General features: G+C 47.5%; 1 protein-coding gene across 1 annotated transcript in view; it reads right to left on the bottom strand.

Annotated features, from left to right (window-relative positions):
- LOC311531636 (cystathionine beta-synthase-like) overlaps positions 1 to 22364 on the bottom strand; it is a 60571-nt gene that overhangs the window by 28872 nt on the left and 9335 nt on the right. Inside the window, exons 3-7 of the mRNA XM_084649174.1 lie at positions 9103 to 9237; positions 5205 to 5284; positions 3828 to 3959; positions 1977 to 2046; positions 137 to 228 (exon numbers count right to left, since the gene is read on the bottom strand). Of these exons, the coding sequence (XP_084505300.1) occupies positions 137 to 228; positions 1977 to 2046; positions 3828 to 3959; positions 5205 to 5284; positions 9103 to 9237 (509 nt within the window). The remainder of the gene's footprint in view (positions 1 to 136; positions 229 to 1976; positions 2047 to 3827; positions 3960 to 5204; positions 5285 to 9102; positions 9238 to 22364) is intronic.

Here is a 22364-nt window from a genome sequence, read left to right as displayed (position 1 = left end):
CTGCAGGTGAGCGAGCAGTCAGTCAATGGCATCGCCCCAGAAGAGATGTCAAGGGCATTTCTCTAGTCAAAGGAAAGGACAGAAAAGCACCAGGTTGCCACTAATGATCAATGCGCAGGTCAGTCTTTCTACCTACTTTGCATTCCGGGCACTTCTCCTTCAGCTTTCTGCCAATGCCAGTGATGGTACCTCCTGTGCCAGCTCCACCCACGACCATGTGGACCTTGCCTGCAGTTAAAGGAGGTGAGAAGCATTTAGAGAGGATGGAAATGTTCTCCACAACTGGTTTATTCTGGCATGTCACATCAGTAGGTATTTTACACATGTTCTTGTGCACAGAGAACCTGTCCATGTCGAAAACTGGACAAAATTCATGCTAGTGAGCAGAAGCATTGTAGTGCTGTGATGCGCCAATAAGCTTCACCCCATTGTACTTTGATAGATTGCTAGCTTGGTAACTCCATCCTTTTGCACTATGTTGTGTTGAAATTCTGCAGACACATTAGCTATAGCACGCATTGATTTGGCTGGCCTTAGCGTCCAGCTAAGAGAGAGCTCTGACATCAGTATAAGCCAGGAACAGCTCCACTGAAGTCAGTGTATTTACATGGATGTAACAGTGGTGGAAGCAGCGGCATATTAACGCCTAGGCCGATAAGGCCTAGGCCTAGGGTGGCAAATTTGCAGGGGCAGCAAATTTATAATAGCAGCCAGAGGCTGCTTCCCCCAGCGCCGGTTCCCGCGCTCCCCCCCCGCCCCGCCCCAACCCCACCCCCATTCCCCGCCCCCTCCCTGCCCCTATTGGTCCCCTTTTCCAAATCTTCACCCTGGCCCTGCCTCCTCTCCTGAGCGCGCCGCGTTCCCCCCTCCCCCCTCCTTCACGAAGCTGTTTCCCTCACAAGCACTGGCAGGGAGCAAGGAGAAGCAGGACCCAGCGGTACGCTCGGGGAGGAGGCGGAGGCGGAGGCGGAGGCGAAGGCGAAGGTGAGCTGGGGCGGGGGTGGGGGGGGAGGGGACAGCAATTATTTCAGGGCCTAGAGGCGGCAAAATCTTTAATCCGCCACTGGGTGGAAGTGAGAGTAGACTCAGGCCCTGCGAGTTTTAGGCTGTAACTACACTGGCAAAAATGAGACATAATTCATTACTGGTTGCTGCCAGGGCTAGCAATGGGTGCACAATATAGTATAGGCAGGGCTCAGGCTTTCTTGCCAGCATTGTCAGCTAACCTTGTTAAAACACCTGAGCCCTGTGTTCACTATGCCTTTCACTCTTTCTACCACTGGGGATGGGTTCCATTTTTCCCATCTAGACAAGGACTGAAATTCTTTTATTGCCTATTCCAGCCACCAAATTAAGATGGATCAGTCTCTGCAGCTCTCGCAAAGTTCTGATCCATTTTAATTTACTAATGACTTTGCTGGATCAGCTACAGTGCGCCGATTACTCATATGGAGTGATATTCCCAGGGAGGCCTCTTGACCCATTTAGTGCTTTCAACTAACGCATTACAGTGATGCCACAACTGCAGGTAGATGGCCACCTTCACTGTGCCACCCAGCACTGTGTCATGTCCCTACGTTCCCCAGGCCATGGTGTCACAGCTGACAGCAGCAGAGGCAAGAGAGAGGAGACTGCTGGTTAGCCATTCTCCATGAGGGACCCACTACTTTGTAATTTGCTTCCTCCAGGGTCCAAATTAGCCCAACTGTGTTGCAAGGCTCATCTCTTTCCCGAGGCTTTTGAAAATGGAGGGGAATTGTAATTACAAGGGTGGGGAATTGTTCAAGGGGGAGGGAGGTCATCCCAAATCGCTGCGCTCAGGGGTTATTTAAAGTTATGTCAAGGATGCCTGTAACTTACCAAGTCCCTTTTTAGCTTTTCTACACATTTAAATAAATAAGACCATAAAGTAACATAACCCTCCCTCAGAAGGACATGGCATGTGCAATCCATGGCCGAGATAGAACAAACAGGACCTTCGCACTGCTCCAGGATCTCCTCAGCGGTGGTGTCATAATGAGCCATCGGGTTGCCGGGATTTCGGTACTGTTTATTACAACAGAGAACAGTGTATGTTACGGTTAACAGTGAGGGTCAGACACTGAACTAAGAACTGCTACAAAGGTGTTTTACTCAAGGCATAAAAAGCCCCCTCCGTGTCCTGCGCAACACTGTGCCACAATCCAAGCAGGCCAGGGAGAGAGTCCTCGTAGTCTAGTAACTTGATGTCTTGGGCTTTAGGGAGGTACTGCAGTGTGTGGTATGTTTTCCAGTGAGGAGCTAAACAGAAGGACAGGAATGTTGTCCCCAGCTATGCCCCTAAACCCAACCCCATGCCCCCATGGAAGACACAGGCTGATAGAAAACCAGGTGTTGGCAATGCTGTTGGATGGGCACATCCCTTAATGACTGAACACAAAACAGACATAGCCTGATGAAGACTGGCAAGAGGGGGAGCTGCCTGAGGGTATGGAAGGGAGCTGTAGTGTCTGAGCAAGGGAATTCTGGAGGCAACACACCGGCGGAGATCAGAAACGGGCATGAAGGGGAAACTATGTTCCTAGGAGTGCTGTGACACTATCGAACAGATGTTTGTGCCTCCCCTCAGTGCTGATCCCTTGCCACTGTTGGGTGTTCATGGGGGTGAAAGGGCATGACCACTATGCCCCACTCAGACATATTCCTTCTGGGACAGAGTATGCTGCTGCCACCCTGTCTTGTGCTTCCAGAGGACAAGTGCTCCTAGCTGCCTCCCAGGCGGCAGGGCTAGGGGGTGAGGGGAATGAAGGAGCTCCCAGAACTCTGAGCCCTGCAGTTGGTGGAGGGCTGCTGGCATGGGTGTTTCTAGTTCAGTGGTGCCAACTCTTGTGATGTTTGGTGCTTTTCTTAAAGTTCCAGCTCCTGGAGGCCAGCGATTCCCTGAGAAACTCAGCTTCCATTTTTTTTAAAAGTAAGCTTTTAATCCACGTGGTTGCAGAGAAAAACCTGCAAATGTGACGAGAGTGCACCCAAAAAGCTCATAATCCCCCAGCAAAGAAACTCCCCTCTGCCTTCATGTATTATTACTTTTTGTTGTTGTTTTAAAAAATCTCCTGATTTTTCAGCACAGTGAGTCATCAGGTAGCCCAGGAGCAGAACTCAGAAGTGCCTGACTGCCAGTTCCAAGCTCAGGCCTCGACAAGCCCATGCTGCTGCCTCAAGGAAGCTCATTCGCAGAGACTGTAGAAAGGTCAATGATCCTCTAAGCAAGAAGACTAAACTAACCTGTCCCTCCCTATGGTGAGCCCTGTGGCAGGAACGTACCAGCCAATAGCAAGTGATCCTTATATGTACGTGTCAATGTGTGGGGCAAAGAGGGACGGGCTCAGATTACCACTGCCCATTCTGTAGCAGGGGTTACTATAAGCGGTTTGTTTGATCTTCACTGTGAGCCTATTTATATATACACAACATACTTTTTTCCAGTGCTGCCAGTCAGGAACCTTTCTCAAGCATAAAAATGTACTTTAAAGTGGTCGTAAAACACTCTCCAGACAGAACAGGATCAAATTGTGCTCAAACCCCCAAAACTTTGCCACAAGTTCCACAGTCTCTGAATATGCCTCTTATTTTGGTTTTGCAGTCCAGTGTTTCAAGGAAGAGAAGTCAAGTCACATGTGCCCTAAAAATGAGCATCAGTGTCTGGGAGAAGAAATGCAGTGGCAAGAAGTGCCACAATGGCGCTGAGTATCTTACAGAGGTGTAGCAGAATGAGCGAGATGAGCAGACCTAGGCAATCCTGTACAATCCAGATTTAAAGAGAGAACCCAAAAAGTAATTGAATTTACCTGGTCCAGAATGTGGGAGTTCGGGATTTCATTTCTCAGCCTCTGAGCAACAGAAACATTAGACTCAGGGGAATCAAACTTGGTGCCTGGAGTCCTAACAATCTCAGAACCAAGAGCCCTTAGTATATCAACCTGTAAATCATAAATCAGACACAATAAAGCTGATCTCCTGTACTGCTGGTAATCTGAACCTATATATTCATGTTAGTGTCAAAAGCCAGACTGGGCTTTGCATTCATGAGACATTTAACATTTAGAGTGGTTTAGAGATACAATGTCTGATTCTCAGTCACACTCACTAATGCTCTTTTACATCATTTTGGCAGCATAATGGGCCTTTAAATTGGTTGGAAATGCTGCCTGAAAATATTTCTAAATTCAGAAGGCCTTCCCAGCCTGGCATAAGGATTCTAGCCTGGCCATGCTCCTAGCCTCTACAACGAAGTGGTAGCTGGGAGGCATGACCAGAATCAACTGCACTACTACTATTTGCTGGTTTCCAAGGGACATATGGAGCAAAGCATATCTTAGAGCACTCCCAAGGCTGCTCTAATGTACACCATGGACTGGGCAGCCCCAGCACAGATCCAGAATACAGGTAGAGCAAACTGGCCATAAGCACAGGAATGGAGTACCTGAGAATGAGTGTTTATCAACAGAGAGACACTGTTGTGTAGCGGTGAGAACAGGAGAGCTAGGTATTAGAGCTCTTCGTTTTCTGATCATTTGTTGGGTGGGTTATTACAGTTGGGCTGAGGAGGTGGTGTTTGATCCAGATTAGGTCTAGGTTAGGGTTGAGGTTTGAGCCAAGTCAGGGCTAGGATTCAGGTCTGAATTCAAAGGCACCAAAGTCTTGCAAACTGTTATTGTGAGATTTTTGCCCCAAATGGAGGAACTCTCACAAGATCATGTGAAATTTCTGCCATCTTGATGGGGTTTCTGATTAATACTCCTATGAGGTAACTATAAATATCTTCAGTTTACATAGAGGGAAATGGACAGAGAGGTTAAGTGACTTGCCAAAAGTCACACAAGAAGTTAGCAGCAGAACTGGAAATGGAACCAAGGAGCCCTGCATACCTTTCCTTTGCTCTAACCATCACACACCCCCATAGACGCAAAATTGCATCATCTCTGTGCAGAAATGTACCATATTTGGTTAATATATTGCACCAGCTGCATAGCTGACACCAGATAATCAGTCAGATTATCATTGGCTGCTTCATTGTCCAGAGAACTGTTCTGAATAACTACAAAGATATGCCATTACTTGTAACTAGGATTGTTACCCTATATAGGAAAGGGTTCACTAGTTCTAAAGAGAGAGAACTTTCCCCATTCCCAGGATTTTAGTGTAATACCATAAAGGACTCTGACCTTCTCCATGCTCATTTTCTCTGGCAACACAATGATGCTGCGGTAGCCTTTCACTGCAGCAACGAGGGCCAGTCCGATTCCTAGGCAGTGGGGGAGGAAAGGGAATTATTCAGTGACAGCATTTGGAAAGGTCAACTGACAGTCACAGTCTCCTGCAAGTCCTGTGTTAATCTGGTAAATGCAGCTCCTGAATTTGCACGTAAAAGCTAAATAGCAATGTACCATCTTAGACTTTTTGCATGCTCTCTGACAGTCCTAGTGTAGGAGGATGTTCTAATTTGAGAGTTTACTTGTAATTAAGTCTCTGTGTCCCTGAGAACTGGGGAAGAGCAATATATTTTCACAGCATACAAACTGAAGGGACTGGAAAGGCTCAGAAGCATTTTTCTACACTTAGCAACGCACCGATCTCTTGTTTTCCCACATGTGTCGTTTCACACAGAAAAGATATAATTACGCTTAGACAGCTCTCTGTTCTCCTCAGGACTGCTTAATGCCCCCCGCCCCCAGCAGGCTAACGTGTGGGACAAAGCTGCACATGTGCCAGCCTCACTCCATGGCTCGTTGGCAAAGTGTATCTGTGCTCTAATTTCACTTGGAATGACTGACTGAGCCAGCTGTTCCCATGCTGGATGGGGAAGGTAAATGATGCACAGGGCATGCGTGAAACATTGCTTCTGTACTAGGACGTGCTGTCGAAAATGTCTGCAATACACGCAGGAGTTAAATGCAGCCTGCCAGAGGATTGGTAGAAATTGCTTTAGTATTAGAGCTAGATCAAATGGTCAGATAACAAAAAGCAAAGAAATTCCACTGTAGGCCCCTACTCTGAGCTCAATCATGCCATTCAGGCACAGCCTAGTGTTGGAAGCGGTGTGGAGTCACACGACCCCTAGGCAAGTACAAGGAGGAATGCTGCCTCGGGGGTGCAGAATTCCTTCCTGAGCCCTGTGGCATCTACGCCCTTGTATAGGGTGCAGTTTAATCCTCCTCAGCTATGCTGGTCTTGTTTGACCTGCTACTGCGAGGGGGTGTGGGGAGACAGACCCATAGCCCTAGCTGCTTGGGGGTCCTGCACGCACCAGGAAAATAGGAAGGGTGCAGCCCTGGCCAGTTGCACCTGCTTCTTGTGCAAGCTACAGAATGGGGAAAAGCTCCTGCACCTTCTCTCCCAACCATGAACTGGCCCTAGCTTGTTCCTGGCCAGCTAAGACTAAGTAAGGCAGATATGGGAGAAGCAATGATATATTTGTAGGCTTGGCAACATTAAATTTTCATTTGTTTTGTCATTGTGACCGATCATATTGATGTTTATTTTTAAGCATTTTTAAAGATTTTTAGCCATTTAAACGATCAAAGTTGTGGACTGTTGTGGGGGCAGGGTAAGAGAATGATTTAATGACAATAGACACCGAGGTTCAAAAAGTTAAAGCTTTCTAGCCGTTAAAACACAAACTGTCCACATCGCCCGCCAAAATATACAATGCAAAGAGCTTTCAACCGTCAAATCCCACCTGCTTTTACTATTCATTCACTTGTCCATTTGTAATAAGCCTGTTTCAAAAGTCCCAGGTCATTGGATTTTGCCTCTAATTAAGTCTCAAGCAGCATTTTTCTTACTTTGCCTGTCTGTAAATTTTGATTATCAGTGATGGAAATATTTTCCCATTAGTTTGCGTGTGTGCACGCAGTGAAATCAATATTTACTGACATTTCTAATCCTTCCAAGCCTATTTATTTGCTGGGGGAAGTCAGGGAAATTCCTCTGTGGAAACTTGCTCTAGCTATTCGATAACCTCGCAGCCAGGAAATGTGCTTTACGTGTGCAGCTCCTCTCAATCTTGTTGTTAGATGCATTGTTGTTTGCGAACTACCCAATATTACCACACACTGGCTCTGCAGCTTTGACACCTTGGTGCAGTTTTAACCCACCTAGGAATTTCGGTACTAAATCACCCCTGAGATCTTACTTCCTCTGGTGTGATGCGACAGCTAGGCACAGTTTGGGATGGGGTGGGTGAGTTGAGGACAGAGACAGCGTTATAAGGACAGAGGCTAATTTCCAGACTAAAACACGTATAACAATGTAACACACATGCCTGCAGCTACACATCAGGCCAGGAGGTAAGTTTTCTTAATCAAACTTTCCCAGCAAACATGAATACATCAGCAACAGATGGGGTCAATGGGCACTGGAAAAGGGTGTAACGGGCTGGATCATGGAAACCCCCGTGGGGCTGCCACCTGATGTGCCAAGACTACTTCTGCCCCTGCTTTCCCTGCCAGCTTGGGACTCCAGCACCCTGTCTTGTTGAACCAGACATGCCAGTCTGTTCCAACACAGACCCAGAGTCTGAACCACATGCCCCAAAGCTGCAGACTAACTGAAAGCAACTTAAGAAGTGTTCCTGTCTTTAACACTCAGATGCTCAACCCCCAATGGGGTCCAAACCCCAAATAAATCTGTTTTACCCTGTATAAAGCTTATACAGGGTAAACTCATAAATTGTTCACCCTCTATGACACTGATAGAGAGATATGCACAGCTGTTTCCTCCTCCCACCCCCCCAGGTATTAATACTTACTCTGGGTTAATTAGTAAGTAAAAGGTGATTTTATTAAATACAGAAAGTAGGATTTAAGTGGCTTCAAGTAATAGCAGACAGAACAAAGTGAATTACCAAGCAAAATAAAATAAAGCATGCAAGTCTAAGTCTAGTACAGTAATAAAACTGAATACAGATAAAATCTCACCCTCAGAGATGTTTCAATAAGTTTCTTTCACAGACCGGACACCTTCCTGGTCTGGGCACAATCCTTTCCCCTGGTACAGCCCTTGTTCCAGCTCAGGTGGTAGCTAGGGGATTTCTCATGATGGCTGCCCCTTTTGTTCTGTTCCACCCACTTATATACTTTTGCATAAGGCGTGAATCCTTTATCCCTCTCTGGGTTCCCACCCCTCCTTCTGAATGGAAAAACACCAGGTTAAAGATGGATTCCAGTTCAGGTGACATGATCACATGTCACTATAAGACTTCATTACCCATTTGCCAGCACACCGGTATACAGGAAGACTTACAAGTAAAACAGATTTCAGAGTAACAGCCATGTTAGTCTGTATTCGCAAAAAGAAAAGGAGTACTTGTGGCACCTTAGAGACTAACCAATTTATTTGAGCATAAGCTTTTGTGAGCTACAGCTCACTTCATCGGATGCATACTGTGGAAACTGCAGAAGACATTATATACACAGAGACCATGAAACAATACCTCCTCCCATCCCACTCTCCTGCTGGTAATAGCTTATCTAAAGTGATCACTCTCCTTACAATGTGTATGATAATCAAGTTGGGCCATTTCCAGCACAAATCCAAGTTTTCTCACCCCCCAGCCCCCCTCCAAAAACCACACACACAAAACAGAGTAATCTGCAGGCAATTGTCCTGGTTAATGGGAGCCATCAAGATCCCAAACCACCATTAATGACCCACGCTTTGCATAATTACAATAGGCCCTCAGAGTTATATTTCATATTTCTAGTTTCAGATACAAGAGTGATACATTTATACAAATAGTATGACTACACTCAGTAGATTATAAGCTTTGTAACGATACCTTACAAGAGCCCTTTTGCATGAAGCATATTCCAGTTACATTATATTCACACTCATTAGCATATTTTCATAAAAACATATAGAGTGTAACATCACAAAGGGAAAACTTCTTTTAACAGAAAAGGTTTAGCAAGCCTCATTTCCCCTCTTCATTGTAGTAGGAGCTGAAAGGCTCCAAAAGCTTCCATCCCATCCCCTCCTATGTGTCCCACTCAAAAATATCAGGCCATCATTCTATTCCATAACCATGCTGTCCAAATGCAGGGCCACAAATCCAGTTCCTACCTGTGTTTCCTGATGTTGGCTCAATGAGCGTGTCTCCGGGTTTTATGATCCCAGCTCTTTCGGCATCCTCCACCATCCTCAGGGCGATTCGATCCTTCACGCTCCCCCCAGCATTGAAGTACTCGCACTTTGCCACTAAAATTTGAAGGGGAGCCCAAATTACAGATGAGCCCAAATCCAACTCACCTGCATACAGTTTTATCCCTGCTATCAAATATGCTAAAACCATCACTACAGAGTGACTTTCTACACAGAGAAACGTATCAGTTCTTCTCAGATTCTCACCATTCACCCCTCACTAAGAACACCAAAAATAATAATAAATAATAATAATATGTCATTGTAATTAACCACTAGCAAACTCCCAAACACACCATTATCTGTAGCATTAGTCTATAGTATAAGGGCTAGGTACATAAGAGATGGAATGAAGAGATATTGTTTGTTTTACATTTTAATAGCATTTGTTATTCAGTAAAATTCAAGTCAATAAAGAATAACAAGTTCTACTACCAAGTGCCAGATTTCTAAGTCTGTTTTATGAGCTATCAGTCCTCCCATTTCTGGACACAAGAGGATTGCCAGGTTGGGTCACACAATCATAAAGTGGGTGTTTCTCCTTCCTCTGAGGCATCCAACAGCAGCCAGTGTCAGAGATGGAAGAAGTGAGTGCACGGCTCATGGTTAAGGCAATGACTTAGTCATGGGTATTTTTAGTAAAAGTCAGACTATGACTAAATCTTAGCTGCCCTGGCCCTGCAGCCCCTGCTGCTCTGGAGGGCCACCCAGAGTGCCGCTGCTCTGGGGGGTCCCTGGGGCACTGCTGCACTGGAGGAGCCTGGGTCCAGCCCCATCGACCACTGCTCTGGGGGGCCCCAGGGCCAGATGCTTGAGGCCACCGAGCACCGGCTACTCCGGCCACCCCTGGGGCCATGCTCCGGTTGCTGCTCCGCCACCCCAGGACAGCTGCTCAGGCAGTCCCGAGGGCCAGCCACACCAGCTGCTGCTAGGGCAGTCTCTGAGGCCAGCTGCCCAGGGCCGCCAAGCAGCAGTCGGTGCGGCTGTTCCCAGGGCCACTCCAGCAGTGGCCCATCTGGCTAGCTGTGGGGCCACCTGAGCAACTGACTCTGGCACTGGCTGGGCCCGGGGCTGCCTAAGCAGCTGGCTCCAGGGCCAGTTGCTCGGGTGGCCCTGGCGTCAGCCACACTGGCCACTGCAGCTACAGAATTTCATGGAGGCCATAGAAAGTCACAGAATCCGTGACTTCCACGACCTCTGTTGCAAACTCACAGCCTTAATCATTGGCCTTTTCTGGTGCAGCAGTTCCTGTATTGTTGTAGATTTATAAAGATGTAGAACTTTGAAACTAACTTTTTGTGCTGTTTTTCTAAGCTACCTAATGAAATAAATAATTATCATTGGGCCAGATTCTCATACGCTTACTCTTTTTGTGTAGTACCTCTGAGCTGGTTCATGCTCCCTTTGAAGCCAATGTTTTGACATTGGCTTCAATTAGAGCAGGGTTGGGACCTTACTCCACAAGAGGTCCTGCTGAAGTCTATGGGGCCGGGACAACTTTTGGAGTAAATTACTACTCAGGGAGACGAGGGGTAACAGAACCTGGCCCTGTTTGTTGAAGCCCAACAGCTGAGCTCAGGCTGAACAGAACAGGGAGGAGACAGGGTGGACTTTACAATCTAAGAGCCAGTTTGTGTCACCCTAACCCACGCTGAGTTGTTAGAACCATACGCTGCAAGGAACGCCCTTATGAAAACAAATCAGCAGATAATGTACTTTCAGGGTTTAAATTTTATGAGGTAAATTGCCAAAATCAGGCTACAGGGACATTTCAAAAGGCAAACATGACTATTTTTAGTCATTCCCACAGCATTGTTATCCCCTTGTTCACACCAGTTACTGCACAAGTTTATTTTGCAGTATACTTTGTGCTGATTGACAGGTGTTATAAAAGAAAACGTAAGGCCACTCATATAACTTATGTTTCCTTTCCAGTCCTGCACCTGCTGGGGAGACAACATCCTGGTAAATAGCAGCACTGCATATCTTCCTGGTTTGCCCACTGCCTTTTTGAACAAGCCCCTCTTGTGTCTCCTGGGGACATGCCTCCTGGTAACAACCTCCAGGTATGGGCAGCCTGCAGAGGTGCACAAGCAATTAATAATCTGCCCCTGTTGCCTGCCCTCCCTCCACCCCCACAACACCAACTCACCCAGCCTTTATACAGAGGGCCTATACCAGGGGAAAGGTACACTGGAAAACGTCTTACCTTGAAATGAACCTCAGAGTGGGAAGAGCAGATGGGAATGGGACTCCACAATTGGGAGAAAACAAACATTTATTCCTTGTTAACACGGAGACAAGCCACAGGACAATAACTACCTGTGTTTTTTCTGATTTCCCTTAGCACTTGCAATGCTACAGCCTGCACGTACAGGGGCCTTATCACCTGCTGAAAGACTAGCAATCCTCCAAGCGAAGCAAAAGAGGCAGCTCAGGGACCGTAGTGACAGTATCCCAATACAGGGTTATGAAGGCAGAGGTGTGAAGGGATGGTTTCCTGAAGCATTCATAAAGAATCAGAATGGAATGCATGGTCCTGCAAAGGGACCTGATGCACATGATGCATGCCCTCTGTTATTTTTTTATTCAAGTGGTGTTATTTATTAACTATGTCATTTGCTGGATCATGTGAGACAATGAGACATGGAATATGTTGGCCAGAGAGAGTACAAGACCTAGTAATCCCAGCACAAAGATGAGGAAGACCTAGAAAAAGGTGGTTTGAGACTCTGAAGGAGGACATGAAGAAAGTTTGTGTCAGCTTGGAAAACGCACTCAATAAGAATATTTGGGATGAAGAAAAAGAACCACCAACCCCAAATGATGGGACAAGGCAAAGAAGAAGCTAAAAAATTTCACTGGGGAACAACTCTCTTGCATCAATTAGAATATCTGTCCCATAGTATTAATCTATGTAATAAAATCCCAGGGTTGTCACTGTGCATGTGTGTCATTCTGAAGCCTAGCACGTCTGAGTCAGTGTGAAGCAATAGAAGCAGCTGCAAGCATGGTTGAGAGCTCTTTTTGTCCAGGATTTCACCAGGTTCAATCATCACTGAGATTGTCTGCTACTATCCAATTTTTAAGTTCTCAGGTGCTTTTCTGCGTTTTTACACACAACTATGAATTACCCCCATGCAACAGCACGGGCTTTCAGCTAGTTCCTCCTGAAATCAATGCACTTTTCAGTCATTTCTTTGGGTACAAAACATTCATTATCCACACTACCCCTGGCCTCAAAGTAGGAGCAAAACACTTCCCTGTCTCTATTTCCCTAACCAGTTGGGGCATTTTGCAGAGGCGCTCCCTCCAGCTGTCCATAACAGTCAGAACGTCTCTCCATCTACTCCTCCCACCCCTCCGTTAGGCTCTCTCCCTTGCTCTCGCAGATGTGCAAAATGCAGCAAGCAGCTATCACAGGCGGCATGTCATCCAGCCTTGCCATGAGACACCTCCACCTTCCCTTCAGTCTTTCAAATGCGCACACTGCTCTCATTTGGCAGCCACACACGATATAGTTAAAAGTCAACGTTTTTCTTGTCAAAGTGTCCCGTAAAAGGCTTCATAAGCCAGGGAGGCAGAGGGGAAAGCTGGGGCTCCCAGAATGGCAGGAGGAATCAACTTCACTAATGTCTATGGTATGCTGAGAGCAAAAGTTCCCTTTGCTCAATCCAGCAAACAGGCCTGGGTTTCTAAAGATCCTGGCATCATGGACCTTTCCAGACCACCTCATATTAATAGCTGTGAACCTTCCGCAGTGATCAGCCTGCCCTGGCGGCAATGAGACATATCCTTCCTGTTGATAAAGTCTTTGATGTGGTGTGGGGGGCAAAGAACAGTCCCTATATAGTTCAGGAACCCCATCTATGCGAAGCCATCAATAACTTCCTGTGCATTGCTGAGCTATGTCACGCAGCGCGACAGCTCCCTCTGAACAGCACTGCAAAGCTCAATGGCAACAGACCCGACAGCTGATCTACCAGTGAACTGGCTAGCCACGGACCAGTGGCAATCAGGGGCGGCGAGCTCCCAGGTGGTGAGGGCCACTTACTTCTCCAGGCTGAGGGGATCTCTCATTTTGGTGTTCTTCTGCTGCAGCTCCGGGCTCTCCACAGGCCTCTCTAGGAAAGTAGCTGAAGTGCTACTGCCGGTCATCCCAGTTCTGAGCCTCCCTCTTGTCCCACCAGGCACCGCTAAGTCTTTGAGACCACAAAGGGCTTTCAGCCAAGTGAACCTGCTCCAGGAAAACGCCCTGCAGAAGTAACTACTTGAATTCATCCTTCTGCTCTTCCTTCACCTGTAGCCATACAGGCCAGGCATCCAAAGCCACCAAGCCAAACCCACCTGGCTGCACACCTGTCAAAGCACATACCTCATTCTGTTTGAATTAACGGCTGTCATGACCGTGGCGCTCAGGAGGGTGACCACCCATCCCGAGTTGGGCAGGACAGTCCTGAAATGCAGTGTTCGAGTCCCGGTCCCTGGCTGAATGACTCCCTGGGACACTGCTCTGTGCCTGCCTGAGACTCAGGGGCAGTGCCAGCCTCTTCCCGGGGTGGGGTGGGGGGCTGAGAAGGGCCTTTGCCCCCCTGACCACGAGGCCGCACCCCCTGCTCCTCCTGTCCCCACCAAGGCCCTGGCCAGGCCAGAAGCCAGAGCTGGGCTGTGGTAAGAGCCACCCAGGGAGCCTGGGCCACTGTGGGGAGCCCCAGACTCTTCACCTGCCCTGCGTGGTGCATCCCAGAGGCGGGGACGCAGGCCAGGGGCCACTTTTGGGCATCCAGCCCGGGGCATGCAGGATCCAGGGTTCCCTATAGCAGTTTGTGCTCCCTGGGCGGCTCTTACCATGGCTAGGCTCCAGCTTCCAGCCTGGCCGGGGGTGGGGCCATGGAGGAAGAGGAGAAGCAGGGCAGGGGTACAGAGTGGGTAGGGCTCCTGCATGTATCCCACTTTTGCCTTTTGAAAAGGTGGTCACCCTAATGCTCAGCAGTGTGTCCTCCACCATGCTGCCTGACAGCAGTTCTAAAATCGTGCTGGCAAAATACAAATGAACACATGGATGCCAGGAGAGGAATCATGGGAATTTTTTACTTTGACCCTCAAGTCCCAGAATTCCTGTAGGTTCCAGCAGGCATCCCATATTGCACAGCAAGAAAAATCTCAGCATGCATCGCGCCAACTGGCAGAACATTGCACCAGGAGATATCTGCCTAGAATGCTGCACGGTTAATTTGAAAGAAAGGCAAATTAACATGGATGTATGTCAGTTCAATATAATTAATTTGCTGCACTTTAGAGTGAACAAACTAATCTGAACTAACACGCACACTTCCTCAGGGAAATACAAATATGTCCTTTCACTGAAAATATACCCGACTTTCACACAGAAACAATAATTCAGCTTTACTCACAGAAAAGCAAAATCCAGACACAATACAAGGTACTTGGCTCACAGAATAACACTATCAGCATCAGAGACTGTAACAACCCAACTCTGCTCACAAGGGTCAGGGGGGAAAGACTCCATCTCAGCTTCGAAGCAAACACAACCTGGCTCTACTCAGCCAAAAAATAAACAAAAACAAAAACAAACCACTGGCTAAATGCATAGAAAATAAACCCTCACATGTTAAGGCACTGGAAACCATATGCACAATCTGACTGCCCAGAGAAACATCATAACGCCGTTCTACCGACATACAGCCAAGAGAGAAAAAATCCAATTCAACTCAGCTGAAAGCAAAGCAACAAAGGCCAGATCCACCACTATGAATCAGGGCAGGAGGAGGGGTAGCTGGGACGGCTCTGCACCCTGGCAATTCCCCATGGCTGCAAGCTCCATAGCGGTTATGGCAATAAGGGTGCAAGTTAGCACAGCCCTAAGTAAGACCGTGCCTTAGACCATGCCAGGGGTCAAACCGGACTCTGGAAGCCCCTAAAGAGGGGAAGTGCAAGCCATCTCCTCCCTGTGCATGTGAAGGTGTTACTGGAAGGGCAGGGATGAATTCTCCAGTAAGTCTCTTGAAGTTAGTCTCCGTTTGAATGAGAATATAGTTGCACAAAACCACGGCCACACACTTTAGCAGAAAGAAAATACAACCCAGCTGTATTCACAGAAAAACACCTTACACTTGAGCAGGACAAGAGGCATGAATATTACGGGAAAGACAGAATACAAAACACCAAGTATATACGAAGACCTATATCTTTTTATTTGTGCTTTATTTCAGTGTGCATCTACAACACCACTACCAAGTGTCCGTACATGAGCTAATGATCCCTTTGACAGCTATCAGACTTCTGCCATTCCAAATCACCCACACCAAGCAGGCTATGTCTTACTGCCCACAATCCTATATGTCATTTATGGAGCTGATCCTATGTTATTTTAAAGACATTTTAAAACTCTTCATGGGAGGATTCTATAGAGATTAGGTTAAGGGAGCAAGAGGCTCAGGTTCAATTACTGCTCTGCCACAGACTTCCTGTATGACCTTGGGCAAGTCACTTAGGGTTAGATTCACAACCAAACTTAAGCTTGGTGATGCTCAGCATCATCACACTTAGCTTTTAGGCACCTGGTAAAATCACTGGGATTCACAAAGCTGGAGTTCGGCATCTAGGCTCCCTGTACAGTGAATGGGGAGAGACAGGCACCCGAGAAAGTGATGCATAAAAGCCAGCATGCTAGGTGGCTCCTTGCCGAGGCTAGCCCATGTGTGCTAAACCCTGCCCCTCTCTCAGGGATAGGCACCTAAATTCACAGTGCAGGGAGGCACCTCCCTCTGCTTGGGATTCTCAGCCGCAAATCCTCTCTTGGTGCTAGGCAGCTGCACCATTTTACCAAGTAGAAGAAGCCTCATAACTTTTAACCCAGTAGTTAGGGTACTCACTGGGATGTGGGAAGCCCCCCAGTTCAAGGTGCCCCTCTGTCGGATGGGGAGAAAGGATTTGAAAAGTGGTCACCCACCTCTCAGGTGAGTGCTCTAACCACTGGACTATGTGATATTCTGGTGCAGGGCTTCCTCAGTCTCTCCTGTTAAAGCTCTTGCACTGTGGAAGTCCTGGCCTTCCTTCCCCCAGCATCTTGTGTAAGCTTCTCATGCCTACTGGATCGGGCATTGCAGGTGAGTTAGATGGAGGAACACCTCTCTCTGCCCGGTTTGTGCATCGCTCTGGGGCATCTGGCGTGGGACTGCAGTGCACATGCTCAGAGGCAGATTCATAGGGGCCAAGAGAACATTTATTGCAAAAATTTAGGCATTGAGCGTGTTTTGGTGCCTACATGGGCCAGGGGCAGCTGAGCAGGGGTTTTGTGAATCCCAGTGAGGTCTGATTCTGGGATTTAGGCATCTAAGTTCTTTTGTGAATCTAGCTCCTAATCTCTGGGCCTCAGGCCTGATCTACACTACAAGGTTAGGTCGACATAAGCTGCCTTGTATCGCCCTAGCTGTGGAAGTGTCTTCACTTAAATTTGACTCCCACCGACGTAAGTGCTTCTCTACGCTGATTTAGTAAGACCACTTCCCTTAGTGGCGCAGAGTTACAGTCGATGTAATTAGGTTGACGCAGCATCAGTGGAGACACTGCATTGCTTATGTTCACTGCTATTGGCTTTCAAGAGTCCCACAATGCCCCACACTGACAGTACAATCGATACAAGCGCTCCTAATGAGGACGTGCACTGCCAACACAGGAAGCCAAGTGTCCACACACACAAGCAACTCAGTAACTGCGGTGGGTGGTGGCTGTAAGCCAACGTAAATTAGGTCAACATAATTTTGCAGTGTAGACATGGCCTCAGTTGCTCATCTGTACAATGGGGATAATAGCACTGCCTTACTGCACAGGGGTGTAGTGAAGGTATATAAACACATGTGAAGTGCTCAGATACTGTGGTGACAGGAACTACATAAGAACCTATAACAGATAGATGCAATTAAAGAACGTATCGGATGCAAGAATTGCTGCCTGGCCTTGCTGCCCTTGTAAAAGTGAAGACAACCTGATTCCGCCTCTGCAGGTCACCATCAGGTCCAAATAAAAAGGGGAAAGATGTAACTTATTCTAATCTTAATAATACAAAGCCCTCCATCCTTTTACTAACATGCCTGACATGAAGAAAGGAATAGGTAAACTCCTCACATGGTAAGAGACTTCTGTTCCTGCTAGACAATTGGACCACTCCATCAGCTCACAGACCCACTTCTAATGTAACTCCTTCTATATTTATTTTGTCTTTAACATATATTTTACTGATAAACTCAGCTGTCAAAAAATATTAGCTATTTTCCTGTTGGGCACATGTAGGAGTCTGAGAGGAGCTTCCCCAACTGAAGCTATCCCAGAAAGTGAAATCACACATACCAGAAGGCTCATTGAAACTCATGCAATGCCATGTGAGGCAAGTAAATGCCCCCATAACAACGATGTGGGTGAAACCAGACAATCACAACACCCTTGAATGAACTCACGCGGAAAAATGATACAAGACAAAAACACCACATCCCCTGTGTGTGAACTCTTTTCACAAAACGACCATTCTATAGCTGACCTCTCAGTCCTTGTCCCCAAAGGAAACCTGCACAACACCTTCAAAAGAGGAGCCTGGGCACTTACATTCATAATTTTGCTAGCCACTGAAAATCATGCACTTAATAAAAACAGTGGATTTATGGCTTATTACAACAATCTCTAACCTACAGCCCCATGTCCTATGACTGCAGAGGTGTTAACTGGCCACTTCATCTTGAAATGGTCTTTTACAGTATGTGTTAGCTACTTATGCTAAGCAATCTGTTCCCCCCCATAAGCATAGGTTGACTTCTATATTGGGGAGGAGGGTGTGGCTCCAGTCAGGCCAACGGGGCCTCGCATGGGGCAGGGGGACAAAGTCCATGCCTACCCACAGGGTTGCCATTTCAGACGGGGGTGAGGGGGTTTGCAAATTTAACCGTGATTCCAGGGCCTACTTAGGCAACTGAAAACTAGTGTTTTTGCAGACAATAACTTAGAAATATCTGACAGGAGCACTGTATCTAATTCCTATACCAAGAAAGAAAATTAAATAAATATTAGACTCACTCAGCTCTAATACTAACATGTTCTGACATCTTGTGGCAAGTCACTTATGGGATACTGGTTAAGTTTAAAATGCATCTGATATATCTATATACACAAAGAACATGAAAAGATGGGGGTTGCCATACCAACTCTTAACAGACCAATCAATTAAGGTGGGCTATTAGCAGGAGAAAAAAATCTTTTGTAGTGATAATTCGGATGGCCCATTTCAAACAGTTGACAAGAAGGTGTGAGTAACAGTAGGGGGAAAAAGAAAAGGAGTACCTGTGGCACCTTAGAGACTAACCAATTTATTTGAGCATGAGCTTTCGTGAGCTACAGCTCACTTCATCGGATGCATTCAGTGGAAAATACAGTGGGGAGATTTATATACACAGAGACCATGCAACAATACCTCTTCCCACCCCACTGTCCTGCTGGTAATAGCTTATCTAAAGTGATCATCAAGTTGGGCCATTTCCAGCACAAATCCAGGTTTTCTCACCCTCCGCCCCCACACACACAAACTCACTCTCCTGCTGGTAATAGCCCATCCAAAGTGACCACTCTCTTCACAATGTGTATGATAATCAAGGTGGGCCATTTCTTGCACAAATCCAGGTTCTCTCACCCCCTCACCCCCCTCCAAAAACCACACACACAAACTCACTCTCCTGCTTGGATAAGCTATTACCAGCAGGAGAGTGAGTTTGTGTGTGTGGTTTTTGGAGGGGGGTGAGGGGGTGAGAAAACCTGGATTTGTGCTGGAAATGGCCCAACTTGATGATCACTTTAGATAAGCTATTACCAGCAGGAGAGTGAGTTTGTGTGTGTATTGGGGTGGGGGAGTGAGAAAACCTGGATTTGTGCTGGAAATGGCCCACCTTGATTATCATGCACATTGTAGGGAGAGTGGTCACTTTGGATAAGCTATTACCAGCAGGAGAGTGAGTCTGTGTGTGTGATTTTTGGAGGGGGGTGAGGGAGTGAGAGAACCTGGATTTATGCAGGAAATGGCCCACCTTGATTATCATACACATTGTGAAGAGAGTGGTCACTTTGGATGGGCTATTACCAGCAGGAGAGTGAGTTTGTGTGTGGGGGGGGGGGGGCGGAGGGTGAGAAAACCTGGATTTGTGCTGGAAATGGCCCAACTTGATGATCACTTTAGATAAGTTATTACCAGCAGGACAGTGGGGTGGGAAGAGGTATTGTTTCATGGTCTCTGTGTGTATATAATGTCTTCTGCAGTTTCCACAGTATGCATCCGATGAAGTGAGCTGTAGCTCACGAAAGCTCATGCTCAAATAAATTGGTTAGTCTCTAAGGTGCCACAGGTACTCCTTTTCTTTTTGCGAATACAGACTAACACGGCGGCTACTCTGAAACCTGTCAGTAGGGGGAAAATTAGCATGGGGAAATAGTTTTTAGTTAGTGTAATGACTCATCTACTCCCAGCCTTTATTCAACCCTAATTTAATGGTGTCCAGTCTGCAGATTAATTCCAGTTCTGCTGTTTCTCGTTGGAGTCTGTTTTTGAAGTTTTTTTGTTGAATAATTGCGACTTTTAGGTCTGTAATTGAGTGTTCAGAGAGGTTGAAGTGTTCTCCGACTGGTTTTTTAATGTTATAATTCTTGATGTCTGATTTGTGTCCATTTATTCTTTTGTGTAGAGACTGTCCAGTTTGACCAATGTACATGGCAGAGGGACATTGCTGGCACATGATGGCATATATCACATTGGTGGATGATACGGGGGTAGGTGAACGAGCCTCTGATAGTGTGGCTGATGTGATTAGGCCCTATGATGGTGTCCCCTGAATAGATATGTGGACACAGTTGGCAACGGGCTTTGTTGCAAGGATAGGTTCCTGGGTTAGTGGTTCTGGTGTGTGGTATGAGGTTGCTGGTGAGTATTTGCTTCAGGTTGGGGGGTTTTCTGTAGGCAAGGACTGGCCTGTCTCCCAAGATCTGTGAGTGATGGGTCATCCTTCAGGATAGGTTGTAGATCCTTGATGATGCGCTGGAGAGGTTTTAGTTGGGGGCTGAAAGTGACCACTAGCACTGACCCAAGCACCCTTCAGTACTCATACTCCTGCCTCAGCTGCCAAGATTTGTGCTGCTCCATTTCCTATCCCCACCAGTGCTTGGGGCAGGACGTATACAGGAAACCAGCCACTCTCATCTGTGAGAAATGACACATGTGGAGCTAGATAAAGCCTGACAGCTGTGTAGCTAGTGCAGACATTCAGCACACAAATCCAGGCTCAATTCAATTTGAATCTTTGCTTTCCCGTTCGTCTTTAACATTTCCTAGGTGAACTCATGGGGATTGGTATGGCACGTTTGAAATATGCAGTGAAATATCACAGTAATAGCTTGAATAGTCACCAATTCTGTTTATCTTGGCAAAAGTGTTAGTAACTCGCGGGAAGCCTTACTTCCCTCCATCATGAAGTGGGAAGAGAGGAGGTTATTATGATTAAGGCTAGCATCTTGTCATAGTAAATTACCACTGTACCTGAGGGCCTCCTAGTTCAGCCCTGCAAGAGAAGCTATACAGGAAGATTGGGATTGCCAACTTTCTAATTGCAGAAAACCGAGCACCTGTGCCCCGCACCTGCCCCTTCTCTGTGGCCCCACCCCCATCCACTCCATCTCTCACACACCCCACATCGCTCACTCTTCCCCATCCTCACTCACTCTCTCATTTTTACCAGGCTGGGACAGGAGGTGGGGTACAGGAGGGGGTGAGGGCTCCAGCTGGGAGTGCGGGCTCTGGGGTGGGGCCAGAAATGAGGAGTTCAGGGTGCCGGAGGGGGCTCCAGGCTAGGGCAGGGGGTTGGTGTGCGGGAGGGTCTGAGGGCTCATGCTGGGGGTTCAGGCTCAGATGGGGCTGGGGGTGAGGGGTTTGGGGTGCAGGAGTGGGCTCCAGACTGGGGTGTGGAGCCAAGTAGTTTGGAGTGTAGAAGGGGGCTCCAGGATGAGACAGGGGGTTGGAGTGTGGGAGGGGGTATGGGCTCTGGACTGGGGGTGCAGGTTCCTGGGTGGGGCCAAAAATGAGGGGTTTGGGGCATGGGAGGGGGCTGGGGCAGGGGTTTGGGGTGTGGGAGGGGGTGTGGGGTCCAGGAGGGAGTTTGGGTGCAGGAGGGGCTCCAGGCTGGGGCAGGGGGTTGGGATGCAGGAGGGGATGCGGGCTCTGGGCGGCGCCATGTCCCTCAGCTCCTAGGCATAAGGGCTGCCAAGTGGCTTTGTGTGGTGCACACAGGAGCTGCCCCTGTAGCTCCCATTGGCCTCAGTTCCCGGCCAATGGGAGCTGCAGAGACGGTGTTCGGGGTGATGCAGAAGCAGCGCACAGAGCCCCCCTGGCAGTTCCTCACCCTAGGAGCTGAGGGACACGGTGCTACTTCTGGGGGCCACACACAGCAGGGAGGAAGCCTGCCAGCCCCACTAACTGGACTTTTAATGGCCCGGTCAGCAGTGCTGACTGGAGCTGCCAGGATCCCTTTTCAGCCAGGCGTTTTGGTTCCAAAACCGGACACCTGGCAACCCTACGGAAGATGTATGAAGCGTAGCTGTGGCTGTATCGGTCCCAAGATATTAGAGAGACGAGGTGGATGAGATGATATCTTTTATTGTGCCAACTTCTGCTGGTGAGAGAGACAAGCTAAAGCTAAATCATCTGTTCCACCTTGCATTTTGCTGTGATGCTCGGAGTACCCTTCCCAGCCCTGAAGAAGAGCTCTGTATGGCTCAAAAGCTTGTCTCTCTCATCAACAGAAGTCGGTCCAATAAGAGATAATACCTCACCCAGCTTGTCTCTCTCTAATGCAGGAAGATGGGCAGGCAGGAGAGGCAGGCTGCCATCTTTAAAGGAGAAGGATGGTCCAGCGGTTAGAGCAGTAGCCTAAGACTTCAGTGATCTGCATTCCAGTCCCCTTTCTTTCTGTGTGATTTTGGGCAAATTACTCAGCCTCTTTGTGCTCAGTTCTTCATCCGTAAAATGGGGATAATAACACTTCCCTACCTAACAGGGGTGTGGTGAGAATAAATACATTAGAGATTGTATAGCGTTCAGGTACTACACTAATGTGGGCCATACAGAATAGATTCTTTTG

Source organism: Lepidochelys olivacea, assembly GCF_965140295.1.
Source record: "Lepidochelys olivacea isolate rLepOli2 genome assembly, chromosome: 1".
In the NCBI taxonomy this organism is placed as follows: Eukaryota; Metazoa; Chordata; order Testudines; family Cheloniidae; genus Lepidochelys; species Lepidochelys olivacea.
Note: the sequence above shows the minus strand (reverse complement) of the source record. Positions and strands in the feature narration are given on the sequence as shown.